Source organism: Rhinolophus hipposideros (genome assembly GCF_964194185.1).
Source record: "Rhinolophus hipposideros genome assembly, chromosome: 15".
Classification (NCBI taxonomy): Eukaryota; Metazoa; Chordata; class Mammalia; order Chiroptera; family Rhinolophidae; genus Rhinolophus; species Rhinolophus hipposideros.
In genome coordinates this window covers 31,610,953-31,634,527 of record NC_138061.1, presented here as the reverse complement: position 1 = coordinate 31,634,527, position 23,575 = coordinate 31,610,953, and the positions used below count along the sequence as shown (strand labels likewise).

Below are 23,575 nucleotides of genomic sequence, written 5' to 3'. Positions count from 1 at the left end.
TTATTGTCCCCATTTAACAGAGGAGGAAACTGAGGCATGGAGCTATTCCGGAATGGTAAAGGTATCTACTGCATAAAGGTGTTAAAAAGTTGGAATCAGGTAATATTTGTAAAATATTTATAAAAATACCTGGCACGTGTTAAATAACTTCTTAAATTTGTATAAGTAAACAGTAGAATTGGAATTGGAATCTGGGTAGTCTGGCTCCAGAGTCTGTGCAGTTCTGCTGCCTCTCAAAGTGTGGACCCAACACCCCTAGAATTCCATTAAAAGAACACTGAGTACATATAACTCCTGGGAATTGCAAAATGGAGATTTTTCTATTTATTATTCCTTTTGTGCTCGTTAGCTGATGTTTTTGTGTAATGAAGAGCTTTTCATTTTTATTCCCTTTCCTCCTCTCTCTTTCAGGGAGAGGACTTAAAAAGAATTAAATCAGTCTTAATCTATTCTCATTATTCTTGCTGATGCTCAAATTGTTCAGAACATGGTCAGTGGAAGTCCTTTTAAGCCAGGTCTAATGTCTTTTTGAAATGATCCCATTAATCTCTAAGGACTTCTTTGCTTTTTGACAATAACACTCCAGGCTTACTTTGTAATTTTCCTGCCCCCAACCTAAAATCAGCCTTCTCTCCTAGGAGAACTGGTTGCTTTTAGTGACTTAGAAATCATTTGGGTAGTTTGGTGCTAGGTAAACTCGTTGTTACTGGGGTGTCAGGGCTCAATGCCTCTAGGCCCTTTCAAGGGACCCAATTAAGATTAAAAAACAAAAAAAGAATCATGACTTCATTCTACTGCCTCCAATTCAAATCCAACACTATGGGGTTCTTCCTTACCTTCTATCATTCCATGTTTGTTATCTCCCTTTCCCATAGTGAGAACCCTAGTTCTAAACAACACGAATATATTTATTAATTTACTTTTTCCTATGACACATGAATAATGGTTTCAAAATTACTATCCCAATACCCCTTTCAAAATCAAACCTATTAAGCAAAAGCATTGATTTCTTGGCACTTGTTTTTGCTCTTACAGTCTTACAACTCGTAACGGCCGTATGTAAGAGTACTGTGCTCAAGTTAATTGAACAAAATTTTTCTCTGTATGGTTTCGCTCGCAATTTGATATACAGATAGATTTTCTTTCTTTGTATTAAAATTTAAAGCTTGCTTTTATTTCCATTACTTTAAATTTTTTGAAAAAGTGGAACTATATTTAAAAAATAAGTCACTCAGAGAAACCACACTCCCATTACTAATCCTTGCAAAACATTCTCACCCCCACCCCGTCCCCTATAGGTAACCATTTTCAACTAATTTTCTGAGTTATAATTTTTGTATTTATCGTTCCAAAAATATGGTAAAATGTGATATATTATATTCTCATTTCTTACACAAGTTAGTGTACTTTGTGTATTCTTTTGCACCTTTTTTTCTTCACTTAACAATATAAATACAATTTTATTCTAAAAAGTCATTAAAGGAGTTTAAGCCAGCGAGTGACATAATCATTTTCGTTTTCAGAAGATTAGTTTGATGACTCTATAAAAAATGGTGTGGAGGAGAGCAGGATCTGAAGCAGGAAGACATGTCAGGTGGTTGTGGTGGTCTGGGCAATGAAAAAGTTAAGGAGTATTTATTTCACTTTTAACACCAAAGTACAACAGATATATTTGTTTATGAACTGGATGAGAGTGGGGAGGGAAAAGGAGGATTCAGAGATGATGCTTTTATTTGTCTTGTGTAACTGGGTAGATACCTGGTGGTGTCATTTCCTGAGATGGAGATTAGGGCAGAGAGGATTTGGGTTTTGGAGTGAAAAATCAGGTCCCACATTGAACATGTTAAGTTAGAGATACATGTTCTACCTCTAAGTGGAGATGATAACTGGGTACTTAGATATCTGCATCTGGTGGGAGCTCAGAGGATGGGTCTGGAGAAGATGAGGAATTTAGGCTTCACCTATATAAAGATATTGAAATCCATGGGAGTTGATGAGGTTGACAAGAGGAAGAGTGTATAGGAGAGAAAACGTGGGAACTCAGAACCAGGCTCTGAGGACTCCCACAATTTAGAGCTTAGACAGGAGAGATAGAAAAGTAGACTCAGATGGGTGGTCAATGATGTTAGGAACAAACAAGGAGAGAGTGAACTTTTGCTGATCCAGAAGCCAAATGAAGAGTGTTTCGAGGCTGAAACATATAACTGTGTGGATAAAACATTCAACTGTATGGAATGCTTCCACGAGCTAGAATGAAATGACAGGGAATCCATTGGATTTTGTATTTATCTTTCCTCCAGGCCTGGTGTTACGTTCCCTGTTCCCTTTGCCTGGAATGCCTCTCTCTCTCTCTCTCTCTCTCTCTCTCTCTCTCTCTCTCTCTCTCTCTCGTTCTCTCCCCACCCCCCTCCCTTTTTTTTTTTGTTTAAAAAACACAAACCTAGTTAAATCCTAATGACCCTTGGAAATCTAGACCAAACATTATTTGCCCAGGTTCTCTGTCACATAGTCTTACGACTCTAAGTACATTTCCAACTGCTCACTACAGTTGTAATTTCTCAATTATTTGTATTTTTTAACTGGTTGGATCTCCCACTAGAATGTAAGCTTCTGGAGGGTTAATGTCTGTTTTGCTCACTCTCCTCCAGTTTCCCTAACTCCTAACCTAGTGTTTGGCACATAGCAGGTTTCCAGTACTTGTCAAACTATAAATAAATGTAATTCCTGGAAGGTTCAAGAGCTGGGAATCAGTTAACAGCTAGTAAAAGCACTGAAGGCATCATCAAGTATGCCAGGAAGGCTGTATTTAGGGGTAGACTTGCCTGAAGGAACAATGGATACTTTGATACAGAGCCTACTAAAAATACTTGAGTTCCAGACTGAACAGGAAGTTTTTCTTTCATCTTTCCTCCTTTCTTCCTTTCCACCTCTACTTTTTTTCATTTTTACTCCTGGCCTTGCATCCTCTTCTGTACTCCAAACTGGCTCACCTCAAATATGACTATTTTGTGGAGAAAGAAGGCGCACCGAATGAAGAGACAGTGGGTAGTGAGGGAAGGGGGAGGTTATAGGAGATATAAATAATAGAACAATAAGGAAAGGAAGACAGTAAGCTCATCAAACTAGGTATGCTAATAATGCTACTAATAAGCAATTGAAAATAAGACCACATGTAAGAGGGTGGGTCTTAAAGTCAATCAGCTGAGTTTAAAGCCCAGCTCCACCATAAATACCTATACGCCTTTGAGCAAATTACTTAACCATAATGAACTCAGTTTCCTCCAAATCTGTAAAATGGGTTTAACAGTAACTATCTCAAAGGGCTGCTGTCAGGATCAGTAAGACAATCCATTTTATACGTGTAGCACCATGACTGGCACAAGCTGAATGCTCAATTAACGTCTAGGGTTATTTTTCTTTAAAATGAAGTACAGCAGGGGAGAGATGGTGTAATGTAGGGTCTCAGCTCCCGCTCCCCACACAAGAACGAAGGATATGGTGAGGCCAAAAAGGAACACCAATGGAGCCATAGATAGGCGAGTCATACCACTATATCCTCGCTGGCGGCTGGGTTGGGGACACAGGAAGCAGGAGCCACACCATGGGCAATCAGCCCACTGCTTCTCTGCCAATCAACAACCCCCAAGCATAGCCACAGCAGTTATATTAGCGGCTAATGGCGAACAGGTAACAGCTGATGGCCACCCAGCCACAGCGGATGGCCATCTAACAACCGAGCTAACACCTTTCCAGGTGAGGCAGAGAGCCTGGAAATTGCTCTCTGGGCCTCTGTCCCCACAGATGGCCTAAGCAGTAAATGCTTGTCATGTGAATGTCATCGCACCGCACTCAACAGAAGACGATCGCTTTAACAGCAGAAAAGGAGGCACTCGCACTGCAAAGACCTTGCCTATGCAGGGAATTTAGATTGTCCCAGTACAGCGCCTCGCAGCGGTAGCTGCTTTCTATTTTCAGAAAAGAAAAATAAAGGAAGAGAGAAAGATCATGCTTATAAGAAACCTATTCAGGGAAAACTTTATTTCGTCCATTACGGCCGCGGTGGACGACAGGTAGGGTCCTGCAGCGCGGGAAGTGACCCTCGGGGTGCTGGCGGCGCTCCCTGTAAGTGACTTTCCGGATGCGGAGCCCGTCCTGGGACAGGCCCGGGAAGTTACTAGCCCGCCATTCCTCGGCCCGTCCCTAAGAGAGTCGCGGGGCTAAGTGTGGTGGCAGCGGCCTCACATCGGGGCCTTCGCCACGTCTTTATTGTCTCCAGGATGGTGTCCAAGATCCACCTACGTCCCCGCCAACAGAGGGTGGCACAGACCGCAGCCACGAGGCAACGCCGTTCCCATCACTAGGCGCCCAGCTCGGCGGGAGGTTCCGCCTCTCCGCGCGGGACGCCCACCAGCCTCCGCCCATTGGTAGCCTGACGTTCCGAGCTCCGCCCCCAGATTTGAAAGCTTCGGCCGGGAGCGGGTGGGAAACCCACAGCGCGAGCCTGCGGCGCTCCCCGGCCTCGCTCTGGAAGCTCCGCCCACTCCCAGCGTTCAGTGCGCTGCCCTGGCCGCCATTGTTTGAATTTGAAAACCCAAACTTCGCGGTGCTGCTCGCAGGTTGGGCAGGCCGGCAACGTTGGCAGGTGAGCAGGTGGCCCGGGTGATGGTGAGCAGAAGGAGGTGGGTGACTGCGCACCGATCAGGCCAGAGGCGGGGAAGCGGCTCTGGCAGTGGGATCGTCTTCCCACGGGGCTCTTGACGACCCTGAGGTTACTCCCAGGAACTGGGCTGTGGGAAGATGGGGGTGCGCCCCCCGCACCTGGAGCGCGGCGGAGGGTTGAGCCTCCTTCCTTGGATCGGGGTTTAAATTTCGTCTCCACCGCCTGTTAGCTGCGTGACGCAAGATTCCGTGTTTAATCTTGGTGGGGCTCAGTTTTCTTATTTGTTAACAAGGGGTGATGATAATAGGACCTCCCTTTTCCAGTTTTGTGAAGATAAAATGTGTAACGTTGTTAGAAACATGCTGGTACGTAGTAGGTGCAGAGTGTTGGCAGTCAGTATTTTTATTATTGTCGCTGCTGTTATTGTTGAGGCGTACGCCTCTATTGCCACACCTATTTTCCTGTGTCCCCGAGGTGAGTACTTTGCTTGTCCGGTACATGGCCTCTTTTTTGGGGGGGGGGCGAGGGGAGCCCTGTGGTGGCCGCCTGTGCATTATTACCAGGCTGCTGTCGATCCTGGGGCATGTCCTTGTTGGGCTTCACTGTGCCCAGCGTACGTGGGTGTGCGTGGCGCCCTCAACCCATTTCACCTCCTGCTTCGCTGATTCCTGCTGGCACCACTCGGATGTTCTTTGTTGAAGAACTCATTGACACATGTTCATGCCTCCCGCAATCCTTGCTGACGACGATCCAAGTCAGATTTATGTTCTTTTACAACACAGTAGCATTGTTTACCCAGCAGCAGCATAGCGGTGTGTATATTTTGTTAGGTATCGAAGACCCGACATTTCAAGTTGCAAAATAATATCAAGGACTCATCAATTCGTTATGGAGACTTTTTTTTTTTTTGAGGCTCTATTTTGTTGATGACATTCATAAACCTCCTTCAGTAGCAGATTTTTTTTTGTTTTTTTCACTGATCTTCAACCATGGAATCTCACTGGAGAGAAGGTAAAGGTTAAGTTCCTCAGTCATGGCAACAGCCTTCTGAAATAAGAAATGAGGTCTGGATCCCTGCAGTTGCTAAAGATAGTATCACCAAAGAGAAGCAGGACCAATTTTTTTTTTTTTTTGGCATAGAGGATTTTATCATTGAAGTCACTAGATGGAATTTTTATCACTCATACATCTCTGAATTTGTCATGGGGGATACAAAATAGTATAAAACAGTCCTTGTCCCCAAGAAATTTCTGGTCTAGTTAGGGAGGCCACACATAAGTAGCATTTAACTAAACGTACAGGGTGACAGTACACCTCAACCATTTTATAATTGTTAAGAGACAATTTATTCATTGAAAACTGAGCATATGAACAAGTAGAATCTATAATCTTTTAAAAAAGAGGTACAGATATTTCTATTATAATTCACTAATTTTATAAAAGATTTATCAACACTTTTTTTTAATTTATTGGGGTGACAATTGTTAGTAAAAATTACATTTCAGGTGTACAATTCTGTATTATATCATCTATAAATCCCATTGTGTTATCGACACTTTTTTGAAGGGAGGTGAAACAAAAATTAATTGAGGGCAAAAAATGAAACTTACCTTCCAGTTTCCTGGGCATTTCCATGAAATCTGAGTCATGAAATGTCAAGGCAGTACTTTCATGTTTTTGCAAGCGTTTCCCCTATGTTCTAGATCAGTGGTTATTTTTTACTCTATCGGATACCCGTTTTCTTAATTTTCACCCATAAATTACATGTTTGAAATATTTCATCAAACTGCATTTAAGTAACTTCCCCATTTTCATTACATCACTGATTATACAATAAAAACAACAGCAGTAAAGATACTAAACTTGGTTAATTGTATGGTGGGTTGATCATGTACTTTATTGGGCCTTGTTCAAGGTAAATGTATAATTTCCTTAGTCCTTTTTCAATTTAGGAAAAGCAAAAACAGCCTGTTGAATGGCGTTTGGGGATTTCAGGACTTATCAAGGAAAAAGATATGACCACAAAGTGGCAGGAGCACACAAGGAGCTTTACTGGGGTTGCATGCAAAAATCCCACAGCACGAAACCTACCAGAGACTAGAGTTAGAAGGGTAAGGGCACTGGAATTAGGGGCAGGGAGAGAAGAATCAGAAAGGGGACTTACTGTGTCTAAGTGATGTTGTCAGTAGCACAGCATGGAGTCCCTGGGTTGAGTGGCTTGGGGTCTTTATAGTCCTGGGCTTTACCTGTGGCTAGCAGGATGCAGTTTCATGGGGTGTGCAAAGGAGTTAAGCTTTAAATGGCTAACAATCAGCTTATTTGAGCTATATTAAAAAAAGCAATAGATGTGTAAAATGAGAGTTAGCACCTTAGTGGGGTGTTGAACTAACACCCTGGCCTGCTGTGAAGAATTAAACAACATAGTACCAATATACAGGTGCCATGTTTGGCTCATTTATAGAACACCTGTGGATGCCCGTTACTACTTTCCTGAGCCAGGAACCCAAGTTTGGGAGTCACTGTTCTGGATATTTCATAATACTGTCAAAGAATGGCAGGGCAGGGAGCTCTCTTTCTTTCTCTCTGGTTTTATGGCATCTAGTAGTGTCCCAGTGAATATTTGAATGTTAATATTTTTTCTGTTAAGATTACCCCTAAGTTTACCTTTAAGTTTGGTAACTTGATGTTTCAGTTAGTTGTAGTAGTTTACTGATGCATTATTCCATATTCACCTTTAATTTTTAAGACCTGTGATATGTCAGGTACTATTTTGAATATGTTCGCATACATTAAATTTCCCTTTGCACTTGCATTATTTAGAAGAATTCAGTTGAAAGTGTCCAGGTAACTAAGTTTAACTCCTAAATGCTAAAACATTATGAAACATTATGAAGTGTGTAAGTAACATTTTTCAGCAGACACAAAATAACAAAGTAACACAAGGTTATTTACTCCACCTTTCCTGTTGTGATTCCTGAGAGGATTTCAGGCAGACATATAAATGTTTTATATTGTCTTACTTTTTTGGATTACCTTTACTCATGAAGTCTCTCGATGAATCTATCCATAGGTTGGGTCATATGAATACTAGTGTCAGGCTGTGTCCAGTAGTATTTGTTTCAGAATCTGTATATATGATCTTTTGTCTTTTCCATGGGTCACCGTGTTGTATATATAGATAAAGCAGTCTAATGTTTTCCTTCTCTGGAAATCTAGTTATATGGGGGGAAGTACTGAGTTGGACTAAGACTTTTTAAAGTATGGGTGGCTTACATGCTGATTTATTAAGGCTGTCTAAAGAAATTGCTGTTATTCTTGCAGAATGGAATCTAATTTAAATCAAGATGGAGTGCCTAGACCATCGTATGTTGTTAGTGCTGACCCAGTTGCAAGGCCTTCGGAAGTAAATTTTGACAGCATTAAGCTTGATCTTTCTCATGAATTTTCCTTAGTTGCTTCAAGCACGGAGGTAAGTACAAGAAAAGTGTTATGTTGACTATCATGATTGAGTGGAAATTTGTGTGGCACACACGTACTTGCAGGCAGGTATGACTAGAGCAGAGCTTTCCAAACTTTGTGGGCTTAAGGCAACCCTCTGAAGGGGACCAAAGTCTTGCCACTTCAAGATGAACCTTTTGGGAAATTGATTTTAAGCTGGTTATTAAGAAACGAAAGCTAAGCATGGCTTTTACATTTTTTAAGTGGTTGAAGAAAAATCAAAAGAACCTTTGACCCTTTTCCTTTCAAGCCTGAGATAATTCAGATGGAGAGGTCTGCTTTAGGAAGGGAATCTTGACATAGTCACCTTGAGGATTTTCACCTTAACCTAATTTGAATTCAGTATGGTAGATAGTAAGGATCCAAGCAGGGGCCTGTTAGCTGCTAGAACCTCCTGTGTCCCGTCCTTCTGTGTTGTCTAGCAGGAATTTGTTTGCTGCAGTCTACTTCCCCTTGGAAATCCCTGCCCCCTTCTCCTTTTTCCGTAATGACGTGTAAGACTGAACTGCCCAGTGCCTCTTTGGGGTTTTCATATTCTTATGGACCCTCAAATATACATTCATATGATAAACTTGGGACATTTTCTCCTGCAATTTGTCTCTGTTAAGTTGATTTTTAGCCCAGTTAGAAGAACTTAGAAGGTGGGAGGAAAATTTTCTTTTTAGCCCCCACACTTCTTATCTCAGTAATTTTTTCATAATGCCCTAAATACATAACAGTTCCCTTTCAAATAATAGGTCCAAACAACTTAAAAACTAACTCTGACCTAACCTAGTAGCCATTTTAAAAAAATTAAGTAAAAAAAAAAAAATTTTACCTTCATTCTTCTATTATCACAGTTATTTATTAACGGGATATGTGTACATTTTGGGCACTGCACAATTTCTCAAGCTTTGGAATCAGATTAAACATTGACACCCGTATTTTTTGTTCCTTATTGTTTGGGGGGAGTACTTTTTATCACAGTAACTACTGAAAAATCCATCTTCACAAAGATATGATATCAAAAGAAATAGTGTAATCTAATATTGAAACTGAACTGCTTTGAGCTAGTAGTTCTTGGTGTTCAACATATGTCAGGTAGTATTGTTATTGCCTTAAAAATGTAAAACACTCCACTATGCCCCTAAGAATTTCAGGCCTTAGTTTAAAAAATAATACAGATTTTTGTAAGTTAAAATAATTCAGTAGTATTTAAGAAGTGAAAGTCCTTCCACCACCCTTCCTATTACTGTAATGTTTGCTGTGTGTCTTTGTAGACTTTTTCTTGTACATTTACTTTGCAGTCCATTTTTATTCTGTTACCTTTTAGATTGTTAATTTTGATGCTTTCGAAAGATGGACTAACCCAGTTTATGAAGAATGATGGGAGGGGAAAGAGGAGTATAGGAAATATAGATAAAAGAGTAATATTTAATACCCATCATGTGCCAGGCTCTTTAACTTTGGCTCATTTAGTAATCATAAATAAAGAAAAGAAGGGAGGAAGGGATGCCTCTTGGAATATAATGGAATCATGCTTTATGTAGTGCAGGTTTTTGCACTACATAAAAGTGGCCATAAGTTTTTAGTTCCTTAGGGTAAATACCAAGGAGCATGATTGCTGGATCATGTGGCAAAATCATGTTTAGTTTTATAAGAAACTGCTAACCTGTCTTCCAAAGTGGCTGCACTGTTTTACATTCCCACCAGCAATGAAGGAGAGTTCCTATTGTTCCACATCCTCATCAGCGTTTGGGGTCAGTGTTCTAGATTATGATCATTCTAGTAGGTATGCAGTATATCTCTTTAATTTACATTTCTCTGATGACCTATGTTGTGGAACATCTTTTCATATGCTTATCTGCCATCTGTATATCTTATTTTATAAGGTGCCTGTTAAAGTCTTTGGCCTGTTTTTAAATCGGGTTGTTTGTGTTCTTATTGTTGAATTTTAAGAGTTCTTCGTGTATTTTGGATAGCAGTCCTTTATTTTATATATCTTTTGCACATATTTTCTCCAAGTCTGAGGCTTGTTTTTTCATTCTCTTAACAATGTATTTCACAGAGCAGAAGTTTTTAATTTTAGTGAAGCCCAGCTTATCAATTATTTATTTCATGGATTGTGTGCCTTTCAGGTTGAATCTAAAAACTCATTGCCAGACCCAAGGTCATCTAGGTTTTCTAGGACTTTAATAGTTTTGCATTTTACATTTAGGTTTGTATCCATCGTGAGTTAATTTTTGTGAAGGGTCTGTCTAGATTTTCTTGCATGTGGATGTCCAGTTATTCCAGCACCATTTGTTGAAAAGACTGTCTGCTCCACTGTATTGCCTTTGCTTTTACAAAGGTCAGTTGACTATATGCATGGGGACCTATTTCTGGGCTCTCTGTTGTGTTCCATTGATTGATTCTGTTCTTTTGCCATTACCACACCATCCTGATTACTGTAGTTTTATAGTATACCTTGAAGTCAGGTAATGTCAGTCTTTCAACTATGTTCTTCTCTTGCAATTTTATGTTGGCCATTCTGGGCAGTCTTTATTTTTAGCCATTCTAATAGGTATGTATTAGTATCAAATTGGTATTTACATTTACCTAATAACTGATGATGTTAAATATGTTTTCATGTGCTTATCTGCCGTTTGTGTATCTTTGGTGAAGTGTCAATTTAAATATTTTGTTCATTTTAAAAAATTGAGTTGGTTGTTTTCTTATTATTGAATTTTAAGTGTTCTTTATATTTTCCTGATACAACTGTTTATCAGATATGTCCTTTGCAATTTTTTCCCCCCAGTCTATGGCTCATTTTTCATCTCTTATGTTTCTGAAGAGAAGTTTTTAATTTTGCGGAAGTGCATTTTATCAGTTTGTTCTATTAGGGATTGTGCTTGGGTGTTGTATCTAAGAAATCTTTGCCTAATTCAGACTACAAAGATTTTCTTCTGTATTTTCTTTTAGAAGTTTTACATTTAGTAGGTCTATGATCCATTTTGAATTACAATATACAGTGTGAGGCGCTTAATTGATCTTGCATTCCTGCAATAAACCATATTTGGTTAGGATATATTATCTTAATTTACATATTGGTTAATATTTTATTAGGGACTTTTTGTACTACTTAAATTAGGGATATTGTGTAATTTATCTGATGACATCTTTATCAGGTGTGGTTTCAAAGTAAGTCACACTCAAAATTAGTTCAAGAAGTGTTCTTTATTTTCTTAAAGAGATTATCTACTATTTATTATAACCTTAAATGTTTGAGGGACTATAACAGTGAATTTCCAGGGCTTGGAGTTTTTTGTGGAATTATTTTATTTGAATGTAAATTGAATTTCTTTAATAAAGGGTTATTCAGATTTTCTGGTTCTTGTGTCTTTTTGCTAAGTTGTATTTTTCAAATTGTTTCCTTTTTACTTTTAGAAATAATTTAAAACATTTCTTTAACATTATTAAAAATGAACGAGGTTCATTTCTTCCCCAAAGGAAGCAGTAAAGACAATGCTGTATAGCAAAAACTTCTCAATGCATGATGGGATTGAGCATTTGGGTTAATAGACTGTTCTGGTTACTTGTGATTTATTCTAGAGCTTTATGTTTTAGTGACTTTGAGCCCTGTTATTTGTATTTAATTATAAAGGTTTGGATTTTGTAGGGAAAAAAGGCTTATTGTAAAGTTCAAGAAGGTAGAGGAAATTGAATCTTATGTTTTTTAAAAAAACAGATTTGTTTTTCTTTAAACAAAATTGTTAAAAACAGAAGAATCACTGCTTAAAGTTTCTGTATAATCTCAGATTGTTATCTAACAATAAGCCACTTTAAAGAAAGATAATCTCTGAAAAGCCGTGTTTTGTATTTTTAAAATACAGGGTTTTTTTTGTTCTTCATTTTTTTAGGCAAACAGTTTGGAATCCAAAGACTATCTTCAGGTTTGTCTTCGAATACGACCATTCACACAGTCTGAAAAAGAACATGAATCTGAGGTTTGTGTTGAATTTAACTGGTTTTTACCATTTTACCTTCATTAAATGGACAAAATACCATTGTTTTTATTTATTTATTAGGGAAATTTTTGTTTGTTTATTCTAGGGCTGTGTGCATATGCTGGACTCACAGACAGTTCTGCTGAAAGATCCTCAGAATACCCTCACTCGGTTAAGTGAGAAAAGCTCTGGACAAATGGCACAGAAATTCAGTTATTCCAAGGTAAGTTACCCATGTCAAACTAAAGAGTTTTCTTTTAGGGAAAGGAGATGGGGCTTAGGCTAAGTTGCTATGTGATTATGTATAATTAACTATATGCATCTTGTACTTACGGAATTTAGATCTTAGGCATTAGTACTTTTTTCTCAAGGGTAAGACTGAAATTTCAGATCTATAAATATATATAGGAAGTGAATAAATCACAATATAATTCATATATATTTTAAGAAAGGTTCTTTTCAGAATTTAGATGAAAACTTGTTTGGCTGGGTCAGATTTATATCTTGAGAACTCTGACAGTAGGTAATCTATCAAGTGTATTTGTGGGAGTTGGGGATATGGCACTTATTTTAAGAATGAATCTCATAAAATCATTAAAAAAAATTTTAAAACATGAGCTATAGAACATATTAATTAACCTGAATTTTCTAAAAAGATTTGTTTTAATAAATGCTTATTTAGGTTTTTGGTCCAGAAACTACACAGAAGGAATTCTTCCATGGTTGCATTATGCAGCCAGTAAAAGATCTCCTGAAAGGACAGAGTCGGCTGATTTTTACTTATGGACTAACCAATTCAGGAAAAACATACACGTTTCAAGGTAAAATGTTTTATTTTTGCTGGAAAGGAAAAAAGCACTAATATTCATTCATTTTTATAATACTTGCATGTAGTTATGTTTCCATTACCTAGTACATTTGCTCCGTTTTGAATAGTCATAGCATAATTAGCATAATTGAGTATGTATTGTTGGTAGCTTTTAATTCAGATTGATTTAATTCATTTGCAAAACTACTTTACCTATATGCTAGAGAATTAGATGATAAAAATTCAGAAAAAGGATTGATGTGACATAGTGAATTAAGCATGGATAACCAAGGAAATGCTTTATATTCATTTTACTTTTATACTTTGTGATTATAGGTGATTGCAAATCTATGGCCTGATCTGAATGTAAAATTTCAGGTTTTGCATCAGAATAATAGTTGATAAAACATCCATGTTACAGTGAAGACCAAAGTGATAAACTGAGTAATCCTTCAACTTCTCTCACTTTTGTTTTAGCTGTTTATTCCTGCATTATTGGTGGTATAAAAGGAGCCTTGGTAATCCAAGGACGTTTTTCACTGAGAGAGTATTAAAACAAAAATTCTTTTCACAGGCACAGAAGAAAATATAGGCATTCTGCCTCGAACTTTGAACGTATTATTTGATAGTCTTCACGAAAGACTATATACAAAAATGAACCTTAAACCACATAGATCCAGAGAATACTTACGGTTATCACCAGACCAAGAGAAAGAAGAAGTTGCTAACAAATGTGCATTGCTTCGGCAAGTTAAAGAGGTATGGAAGTATTTTAGTATGGAAAATATATATAAATCATGACCTTTTATAAGCTCTTTAGTTTGTTTCAGCCTGTATTGGAACGTTTGGTGGTGGTGGTGGTGGTGTTCTTTTTGAGAAAAGTATTAAAAACTTGTTTGAAGGCATCCGTCTTATTTTATATTATACGAACAGCAGAAATATTTAAAACACATGTAAATGCTTCTGGAATCTGTTTTGGTCGTAGAAACAGCATTGTACTTTTTATGTAATGATTTTTAAAAATTCTTTTAATTGTAAAACTAATATGTATACACAAAATCGAAACAAAGGAATGTGAAAAATAAAAAGTGAAAACTTCTGATAGTTTCATTTCCGAAGAGAAAACCACCATTAACAGATTGGAAAGTATTTTTTATGATATTTTTCTCTATATACAAAATTTATGTACAGAGTCTTCGGTATATGTCTATCTATACACAGACAGACACAGTCAAATACACATATATATAGTTGCACATATTTTTTATCTTTATATGTAGGATATAGTCTTTCTTTAAACAAAAATGAGATTTTACTATACATACACTCTATAACTTGCTCTTTCTTTTAACACATTTTAAGTTTCTTACCAGCTTAATTCTTATGTGCCTTAACTGTTAGGGTATGTGTTTACTTCTTTTCTTTTTTAAATTACCATATTTTGCTGTGTATAATGCACACTTTTTGGGCCCAAATGTGTGAGGGAAAAATAAGGATGTGCATTAAAAATGGGTAATACTAACTCTGTATCTATAGAAATGTTTTTAATTCTTTTATTTATACTTATGAGTTAAAAGTGTAACTCTAGAAATCAATAATGATATCCGTATGCAAAATAATACCCTGGAATACGATAATCATTTTTGTTGAACTGACAACGAACTTGCAACAACAAAGAATATTTGGCTTTCTATGGTGTGTAAATATCGTAAATTTGTTACAAGTACATAACATTTCTTATTTTTTGTATCTGTTCTTGTATTTTGTAATTACTTGTTACATGAAATTTCTTGTACCGTAATATGTTAAAAAGTAAATGCTGAAATTCCTTTATAATACAAAAAAACCAAGTACCTAAAGGTAAACAAATACAAATTTGAATTTAAAAATTAAAATGAAAGATTTTTTCCCCCTGAAAATTTGAGCCAAAAACGTGGGTGTGCATTGTACATGGCAAAAGACGGGAGTTTTTCATGAAAAAAATTGTAAATAAAGTCATACTTGTCTGTTTATTCCTCCTGTTCCTCCTGGGTTTTGTGTTATGTTTTCAGATATTTATCCTATTCAAGATGGTTAAAAATTATTAATGGTTTTATAAATTTTTCAAAATATTGTTGGGAATTTCTTTTTTAACATATTTGGAAATCAGCGTTTCAAGGTAATAAAAAGTTGTTGATTAGTGGAGTTCAAAGTTCAGAGTCCATAATTATGGTTGGTGAAAGTGAAATATTATTTCAACAAAATTATGGAGATTGGTGGATAATTGCATAGATAATTCATAGAGAAAATTAGTCATTTATAATGAAAAAAATTCCGTAACAAATTATCCAGTTAAAACAAAATATTATTTGGCTTATAAAATGTAAAATGTTAAAAATGAGATACTCATTTTTATCCATTGATTTAAAGTGTGTTTCCAGAAAGCAGTTTGGCAAACTATTAAGATTGAGAACTTAAAAAAATTTTAATCTTTTCTTCTACCAGTCAAGATTTAGGTATATATCCTAAGGAAATAATTAGAATGCAGAAGAATAAAATAATGTATTAAGGTGTTTATCTTATTATTATTTTCTACTGACAAACTCTTGTAAATAAATGTTGAATAATAGGGAATAATTAAGTCATTTCACATTTATTTAGTTATGTAGCCACCAAATGTTTACAAATAAATTTTATATAGAGAAAGCTTATAATAAGTGTGGAGAAAAGAGTAGAATGGAATAGATTTAAATATTAATAGCAATTGCCTCTGAGTGGCAAGAATTATATATGATGAAATTCTTTTTAATACTCTTCTGTAGTTTCCCACATTTTTTAAACTAGAGAATGTATTATTTAACTAGGAAAGAAATTAATAGATAGGGATCATTGAATTGAGTAGATGAAAAGTTGTGATTTAGTTGGTGACTTATCTGGATAAGTAATTAATATGTTGGTTATTTAACTTATTATAGCTAAAGGAAAGCAAACTAGAAATTGAAGAATTTATTACTAGTTATAAAACATGGTTTTTAACTTTAAAAAAGATCTTTCTTTTTTAGGTTGTTATGCAAAATGACAGTTCTGATACTCTTTATGGTAAGATTTCTTATCTTTAAAAAGTTGACTTCATGAAATATGTTTGAAAAGCTTTTAATTTTTGAATCACTCCTTGTGATTTAATTTCTTTAATGGCATAATAATACTTGGAAAATGGTACATGACTATATGAAATGTCAGTTACTATAAAGTTTATTTAAGTTTAATATCACAGATACCCCTTTCACTGGTTGTAACTTTCGTGTTAAATTCATGTTGAATTAAATGTCCTTTACATTTAATTTCAGTTTAGTTCATTAGTATATTTTCAAAAAGAAAAGATACAAAGAAGCAAAACTTTGGTTAATATAGATATTATTTACATCTGCTTTGGTTCAAAAGATATTTAACATGACTGGTCAAAAGATCAAGGATATTTATTTTTTCAAGTCTAGGAGTCTTGATCTGTTCTGTTGTTTCATTGTTTTAGTCAGTTGCTTAATTTTGTGATTATCCTTTTTTATTTTTTGTAGGAAGCTTAACAAACTCTTTGAATATCCCAGAGTTTGAAGAATCCATGAAAGATTGTGAACAAGCTAGCTTGAATATGGATAATAACATAAAATTTTCTCTGTGGGTTTCTTTCTTTGAGATTTATAATGAATGTATTTATGACTTGTTTGTTCCTGTGTCGTCCAAGTTCCAAAAGAGAAAGATGCTACGCCTTTCCCAAGATATAAAGGGCTATTCTTTTGTAAAAGGTATGCTAATATGTTTTTTTTTTTTATTGCCGTGAAGTTCCTTTCTAGGCTTTGTTACAGCTATAGGAAAGCAAACTAGAAATTGAAAAATTTATCACTAATTATTAATATCAAGATAATAAGTGAAGTTTGTGCTTCAGAAGTACTTTTTGCTATGTTAATTAAACCTGATTGTTAAGGGGTCTATTTTAGTACCCATTGTGTTTACTTATCACTGATTGAATTTTAAGGGATGGGAAAAGCTGTGTGTATTGATACATTATGCTGCTGCTTTGTAACAGTGTCCAAACTTTGGAGTTATGGAACTGTTTCTGTTCTTTCACAATGGTATTTTTTCAATGTTTTTAAACCACTAATCACAGTAGGAAATACATAATAACATTGTAACCCAGTACCTATGTGTGTGTATATATACTTATAACTCAAAAATTTCATTAATTATACTTACCCTTACTATAAGGAATGTACTGTGATGTTTTTTGTATTCTACTTCAGTTTTACAAAATGCTGGTTTTGACTAAATAAAATTTGATTTCTTAATTCACTAATGAATTGTAATCTGCAATGTCTCACAGATAGGTAATTGTGTAGGTTTAATCTGTACTGTTTTTTGTGTTGTTTTTTTTTCCTGGATGTCTAATTCTGAGGAATCATACCTGTTTTTTAGTTTTCCCTTTGGCTGAATCTATAGAAGAATTTTCACTTTGTGTGTTTGTATAACTTAAATACTGGAAAAATTTTAAAAATATCCTTCTTTAGTGTGCCTCTTTTCTAGTGGAATATGGAATAGCTGAGTTGACTCCATTTAGGGCATGTTATTAAAAGAAAGATTTCATTGTGTGTCTTTGGGAAAAGAGATCATAAATCTTCAACAAGATTACATTGTACAGCAAATACTTTATATAAGTTGATATGTGTCCTTTTTATTTTTTAAAGATTTACAATGGATTCAAGTATCTGATTCCAAAGAAGCATATAGACTATTGAAACTAGGAATAAAGCACCAGAGTGTTGCCTTCACAAAACTGAACAATGTTTCTAGTAGAAGGTAAGGAGAAAACCCTATGGTGTAAGCCTGAAGCACCCAACGTATTGTGTGCTAATTTAAATACAACTAATTTCAGATTAAAGTGTGCAGGAGGTTTTCTGTTTTGTTAAGTGAATTCATAGGGATAAAGAATTCTATAAACTAACCTCACATGACTGTTGGGACACTGTTCTAAGAAAAGATTTACTAATTTGCATGAAGTCTCTGAGGTATTTTTATTTTTTCTTTATGTGACTATTTAACCTCAATATGCTGAGTTGCCTGTAATGGTGGACTTTCTTTGTCTTTTCCACTTAATTCCGTGAACACAAGTCTATATGCACACTCTTAAGACAGAATCTAAAGGGTTAAGAAAAGAATGTTTTTATAGAAGGGGTTGGGGGATGGGAGACAAAAGGAAATAAGTTTAATGAGATATTTAAAACAGATTTTCTTTTAAGGGACCCTGTCCCCCATGAAGGTATGAAGATAATATATGATCCAGATAATATATAGGTCAGATGTATAGTTTAGGTCAGATGTATATTTTGCTTTAGGTGTATATTCAAAGATCAGCTGTACATAATATTTTAACTAACAATGTGATCTTTGCAAGGCAACGAGACTATTATAAACAATTCCATTAGTAGAAATTGGAATGTTAAGAGAAGGAGTAGGTTTGAGGGATTTAAGGCTAAGTGAAAAATAAGACATTTGGTTTTAGATAGTTGGAAATATAGGTGACAGTGGAATAGTGGAGCTAGTTGGCAAATGCAGTGCTGGAGGTATGGCTAGTATTAGGATATAGATGTTGATTTAGATGCTTGTGTCTCCTATTTAAAATGTAAAAATTAAAAATGAAAGATAATATTTGATGCTTGTGTATTTCTTTTAGTCACAGCATATTCACTGTTAGAATATTACAGATTGAAGATTCTGAAACACCTCGTGTAATGCGAGTCAGTGAGTAAGTTGAGCATTCTTCAAATTGTAATTATTTTGAATTATTTTGTTTTGAAGAACTTTTAAAGTTTGTTTATTTGTTTATTCAGATTGTCTTTATGTGATCTTGCTGGTTCAGAACGAAGCATGAAGACACAGAATGAAGGTGAAAGGTTAAGAGAGACTGGGAACATCAATACTTCTTTATTGACTCTGGGAAAGTGTATTAATGTTTTGAAGAACAGTGAAAAGTCAAAGTAAGGGTTGCTGAAAGTGTTGTTTACATATTAAGTATTATAATATTTAAACTTGCAACTTTGCTTGCGTTAGAAAGTTCTTTTTCATTTTTATCCTGCTTCTTATGTAATGACTGTATGGATTACAATTAAAATACCCAGAGATCATGGATTTTAAAAAATGATAAAAATAAAAAGAGTGTTGGTCAATGTCAGTGAATCATCAAGTAATCACAATATATTCCATAGCAAATATATATCGACAGACACTTAATATAATAAGGTTCTCATGATGCTGATTTAGCATCTAAAATCACTTTATTGTGTTCTTCTAGGTGTGATCGATTTCCGCATTAATTAACATTTTAGGCTGAGTAAATTATAAATCAGCCTTCATTTCCAGTTAAGGTGTTTCATGGCATATATTGTATAATTGCTGTATTCTAAATAACACAAGACAGTTCAGTGAGATTTTCTTAGCATTTTGCCTAATGGGTTATTGTATTATTGTTAGTAGTAGTATTTAAAGAAACCAACATAAATAAACAGAAAATGACTATTACAGGTGGAATGAATCACTAACTTAGACTAATTTAAGTCTATGATAGCTAGATTAATTTTTTTCTTTTTTTTTTGGTAAAAATTTATCAGCATCCTGACTTCATGACATTTAACTTACAATTATTTTAATATTTTTTTCCATAGGTTTCAACAGCATGTGCCTTTCCGGGAAAGTAAACTGACCCACTATTTTCAAAGTTTTTTTAATGGTAAAGGGAAAATATGTATGATTGTTAACATCAGCCAATGTTGTTTTGCCTATGACGAAACACTCAATGTATTGAAGTTCTCAGCCATTGCACAAAAGGTAAATATGTTCAGACTTCTGCAGAATCTGTTAAGCCTCTTATTATTAGAATATTAATGATTTTTTTCTTGGAATAGATGATACATTTTGCACTTATCACTGTAAACCTAAGGAATAATTGAAAATTAAAATATAAATATTTGACCAAACAGGAGGACATGGGAAAAGATTCAAAGTTACCCCTGCTAGGATTAAAATGACCTCCTATTAAGTGTTAATAATAGACACCCATTACAAATTATGAATAATATTCTTCCATCGAATTATCTGCTTTTCCATTTTGGTTCATTTAGTGATTAATCGGTTAATCCCCCTGCTAAGAATAGTACTAAGAACTTAACCCAGTAAATTTACCTGTAGTATACATGGGTAATTAGCTTTTTTGTTAACGAATGTTCATTTAAGCATGCTAATTTCTTCTTGAATATTTTTTTACCTAGGTTTTAAACACTCGAGTTGTCGTTTGAATTAAATTTATAAAATTATTTTTTAGTGGACAGTTCTTTCCTGTTCTAAAAGTCATATTGAATATTTTAATAGGTTTGTGTTCCAGACATTTTAAATTCCACTCAAGAGAAATCATTTGGACCTGTCAAATCTTCTCAAGATGTATCACTGAACATTAATAATTCAGATAATAAAATATTAAATGTAAAAAGATCTACGATTTCATGGGAAAGTAGTCTGGAAGATCTGGTGGAAAATGAAGATTTGGTTGAGGAGCTAGAAGAAGCTGAAGGAAACCAAAATGTGGAAAGTGAACCTACTGATGAAGATCTAGACACAACATTAGAGGAAGATAAGGCTTTCATTAGCCATGCGGAGAAGAGAGTATGTATTAAGAACTTATACTTCTAAGCTTGGCTTATTCTGAAATTAAGGTTAACAATTCTTAAGGCTCCCTCTCTTTCAAGTGTTTTCAACAATACACTAAATTTTTTATATATCAACTTTATATTTTGAAAAATTTCAAACCTACAGGAAGACTAGCTCAGTAAATACCCATTTACTCTTCACCTGGAATTGCCATTTGTTAACATTTTACCGTATTTAATTCTCTTTCGATGAGTATTTGCACATTGTTTTTCTCTGTACCATTTGAAAACAAGATGCAGACATAATGACACCTTATATCTACTTGAGCATAGTATATTTCCTAATAACATGGACATTTTCCTCATGATCACAGGCCTTTTTCATACCTAAGCAATTTTCCATTGTTACAATAATCTATTATACTTTCCACAGTGAGATTTTTCCAGTTATTCCAATATGTCCTTTACAGCTACTCTGTTTTTGATCTACAACTAGTTTAAACATTGCTTTTGCTTCTCATGTTTCTTTAGTTACCTCTAACATAGCATGGATATTTTGAAAAAGTTGAGGCTAGTTGTCTTACTGAATACCCCCAATCTGGATTTGTCTGATTATTTCCTCATGATTCAGGTTTAACACTATTATGTAAGTGAAGTTGTGAATGTTGCATCATATCAGGAGACAATGATGTCTGATTTCCATCCCCATTCTTGGTGATGCTAACTTTTGCTCACTTTAAGGTATTGTGTTTAAGGTATTGTGTTTCAATTCTGTCTCCCTTGTAAAAGCGTTACCTGTGGGATGATACTTTGAGACTACGTGAATATCTTGTTCCCCAGTGCCTTTTCATCCAATGATTTTTGCATATTCCACCAAGCTTTTACTTTGCAGTCTTAAGTACAAATGCTCATAATGTCTATCCAGTACCAATTGCTCTCTTCCTTCAAAAACATGAATTGCTTGTCGTCTTAGATTTATGGTAAATAAATAAGATTTCATAGTCTCTGCCCAAATGCAGTTCACACATATGTTAAATTGAATTAATTCTGAAATTTAGATCATGTCCACATTAATTGATAACTACATATGTATACATGGAGTCTTCTTACCAGAGTCCCAGGAACACTGATGACCTTGTTGTGCTCATGGATGTGCTGTAATAGTGTGGACATGTCTCACATCATGGTACTCTTTTGGACTGTAGAATCCAAGTAGATGGACAATTTATTGGGTTAAATACTAATTTCAGTAATTTACTTCAGTGTCCCTGAAAGCCATCATTGCACCTGTGTTGATTGGAAATGAGCATGAAAACTTCACATGGTACTAATCCCAGTTTATCTAGTCACTATGTGATTGGACCTCCTTTACCTTGGACTTCTGTAATGTAGTATTTCCCTCCGTGACTAAAGGAGCCATTAATAGTCCTATTTTAATTTGTACTGATCTTAAAGCTGAAATTTATATATAATGTTGATTAAACTTGAAATGTTAGCAATATTTCTGAATTTACTAGGAAAAAATGATGCTACAGTTTATAATAGTGTAAATGCATATCTTATCGATTATATACTTTAAAAATTTCATCAAAAATTTTTCTAATATTTAACTTTCAGAAATGAAAATGAATAGGCTTTGCATGCATGTTTTATATTAGCATTTAATTGGAGGATTGGGAGTATTAAAAGTAGTATGAAATATATTGATATTAGCATATTTATACTTATAGTTCATTTATCTAGAATAATCAACCAGAATTTTTTCAACAAAAACTTTTATTAGATGCTAACAATGATAAAAAATTAAACATTGAGAATTTTTAAAATAAACCAATTTCCCAAGGTATTCCCACATATATGCAGATCACTCTAGTCTCCCACGTTTCTTCTTCAGTAGTTATTATTTATTGTTTTAAAGAGTGGGAAGGTGTGTGGTTGTTTAAAATTATAAAAGTATTATATAATCATGGTAGAATCGGGGGGAAAAAAGAGGGAAAAATTAAACATAAAGATCTGTAATCTACCACTTATGTTAATGGGTTTTTACCATACATCTGTTTTGTAACCTTGTTTTCTTTATTTAAAAATGAATTGTGAAAAGTATAAATTGATAAAATGTAAGCCATCATTATTCATTGCAATAGTTGATGGTACCATAATTGAACCAATCTCTTACATGTAATTGTTGAGTTGGGTTTCACTATTTTTACTTTAAATACAACCACTAGTACAAAATAACACTAATAACCATTCTTAAAGCCAACATACTAGGTCCTGTTGTATAATTGTTTTCTCAGTATAAGTTCTTTGAAGTTGAACTTCAAAATCAGGATATCTGTAGAAATATTTTCAAAATTAAAATTTTTGAGACATTGAAAAATCTGTAGCATTGAGAGAGTTAATTGGTTAATTTATTGTTGAGAAATTTTAATCAGAAACCTTAAAAAAGAATATCAGGCTGTTACCTTAATTTTATAATTTATTACAAATCTATACTGGCCATGTCATGTGTTAATTGCTTTATTTATTCATTGACCATATTACATGATTATATACATTTTTTGAAAGGCTATATAGAGTTTTTGCTCACACTTGGATAGTTATAGAAGCCCAATAAGATAACTAAGTAACATCTCTCTTTGCCATTTGGAGAGTGTTTTGGGGGTACTTAGTAACTATTCTCTATAACATTTAGGCTTTAGATTTTGACAGACCAAATTTTAAACCAAACCCTAAGCATTTACCACATACCTTGTCCTTATTCTCCTACATATGAAATGTAAATGATGCTACCAAGCTCACAGAAGGTTGTGTGGATTGAATGAAATCAAATAGAAATTCCCCAAAGTAGTTGCTGGTGGATAATAGGTGCTCAAACTTCATTTCCTTTCTTTCTTAATGTAGCTAGACAATGAAGAGATTTCAGTTACTATAAATCTATTTCTAAAATGTGGAGAGGCCCACCTGATTTTTCAGA

At 34.8% G+C, this 23,575-nt stretch overlaps 1 protein-coding gene across 1 annotated transcript in view; it reads left to right on the top strand.

Annotated features, from left to right (window-relative positions):
• The window catches only part of KIF20B (kinesin family member 20B), a 71,455-nt gene that overhangs the window by 501 nt on the left and 47,379 nt on the right, over positions 1-23,575 (top strand). The window contains exons 2-14 of the mRNA XM_081074579.1: positions 4,277-4,642; positions 7,982-8,129; positions 12,037-12,123; positions 12,230-12,346; positions 12,806-12,944; positions 13,506-13,690; positions 15,973-16,009; positions 16,483-16,710; positions 17,647-17,758; positions 18,633-18,704; positions 18,790-18,936; positions 19,621-19,783; positions 20,324-20,614. Of these exons, the coding sequence (XP_080930705.1) occupies positions 7,983-8,129; positions 12,037-12,123; positions 12,230-12,346; positions 12,806-12,944; positions 13,506-13,690; positions 15,973-16,009; positions 16,483-16,710; positions 17,647-17,758; positions 18,633-18,704; positions 18,790-18,936; positions 19,621-19,783; positions 20,324-20,614 (1,725 nt within the window). The 5' untranslated portion in view covers positions 4,277-4,642; position 7,982. The remainder of the gene's footprint in view (positions 1-4,276; positions 4,643-7,981; positions 8,130-12,036; positions 12,124-12,229; positions 12,347-12,805; positions 12,945-13,505; positions 13,691-15,972; positions 16,010-16,482; positions 16,711-17,646; positions 17,759-18,632; positions 18,705-18,789; positions 18,937-19,620; positions 19,784-20,323; positions 20,615-23,575) is intronic.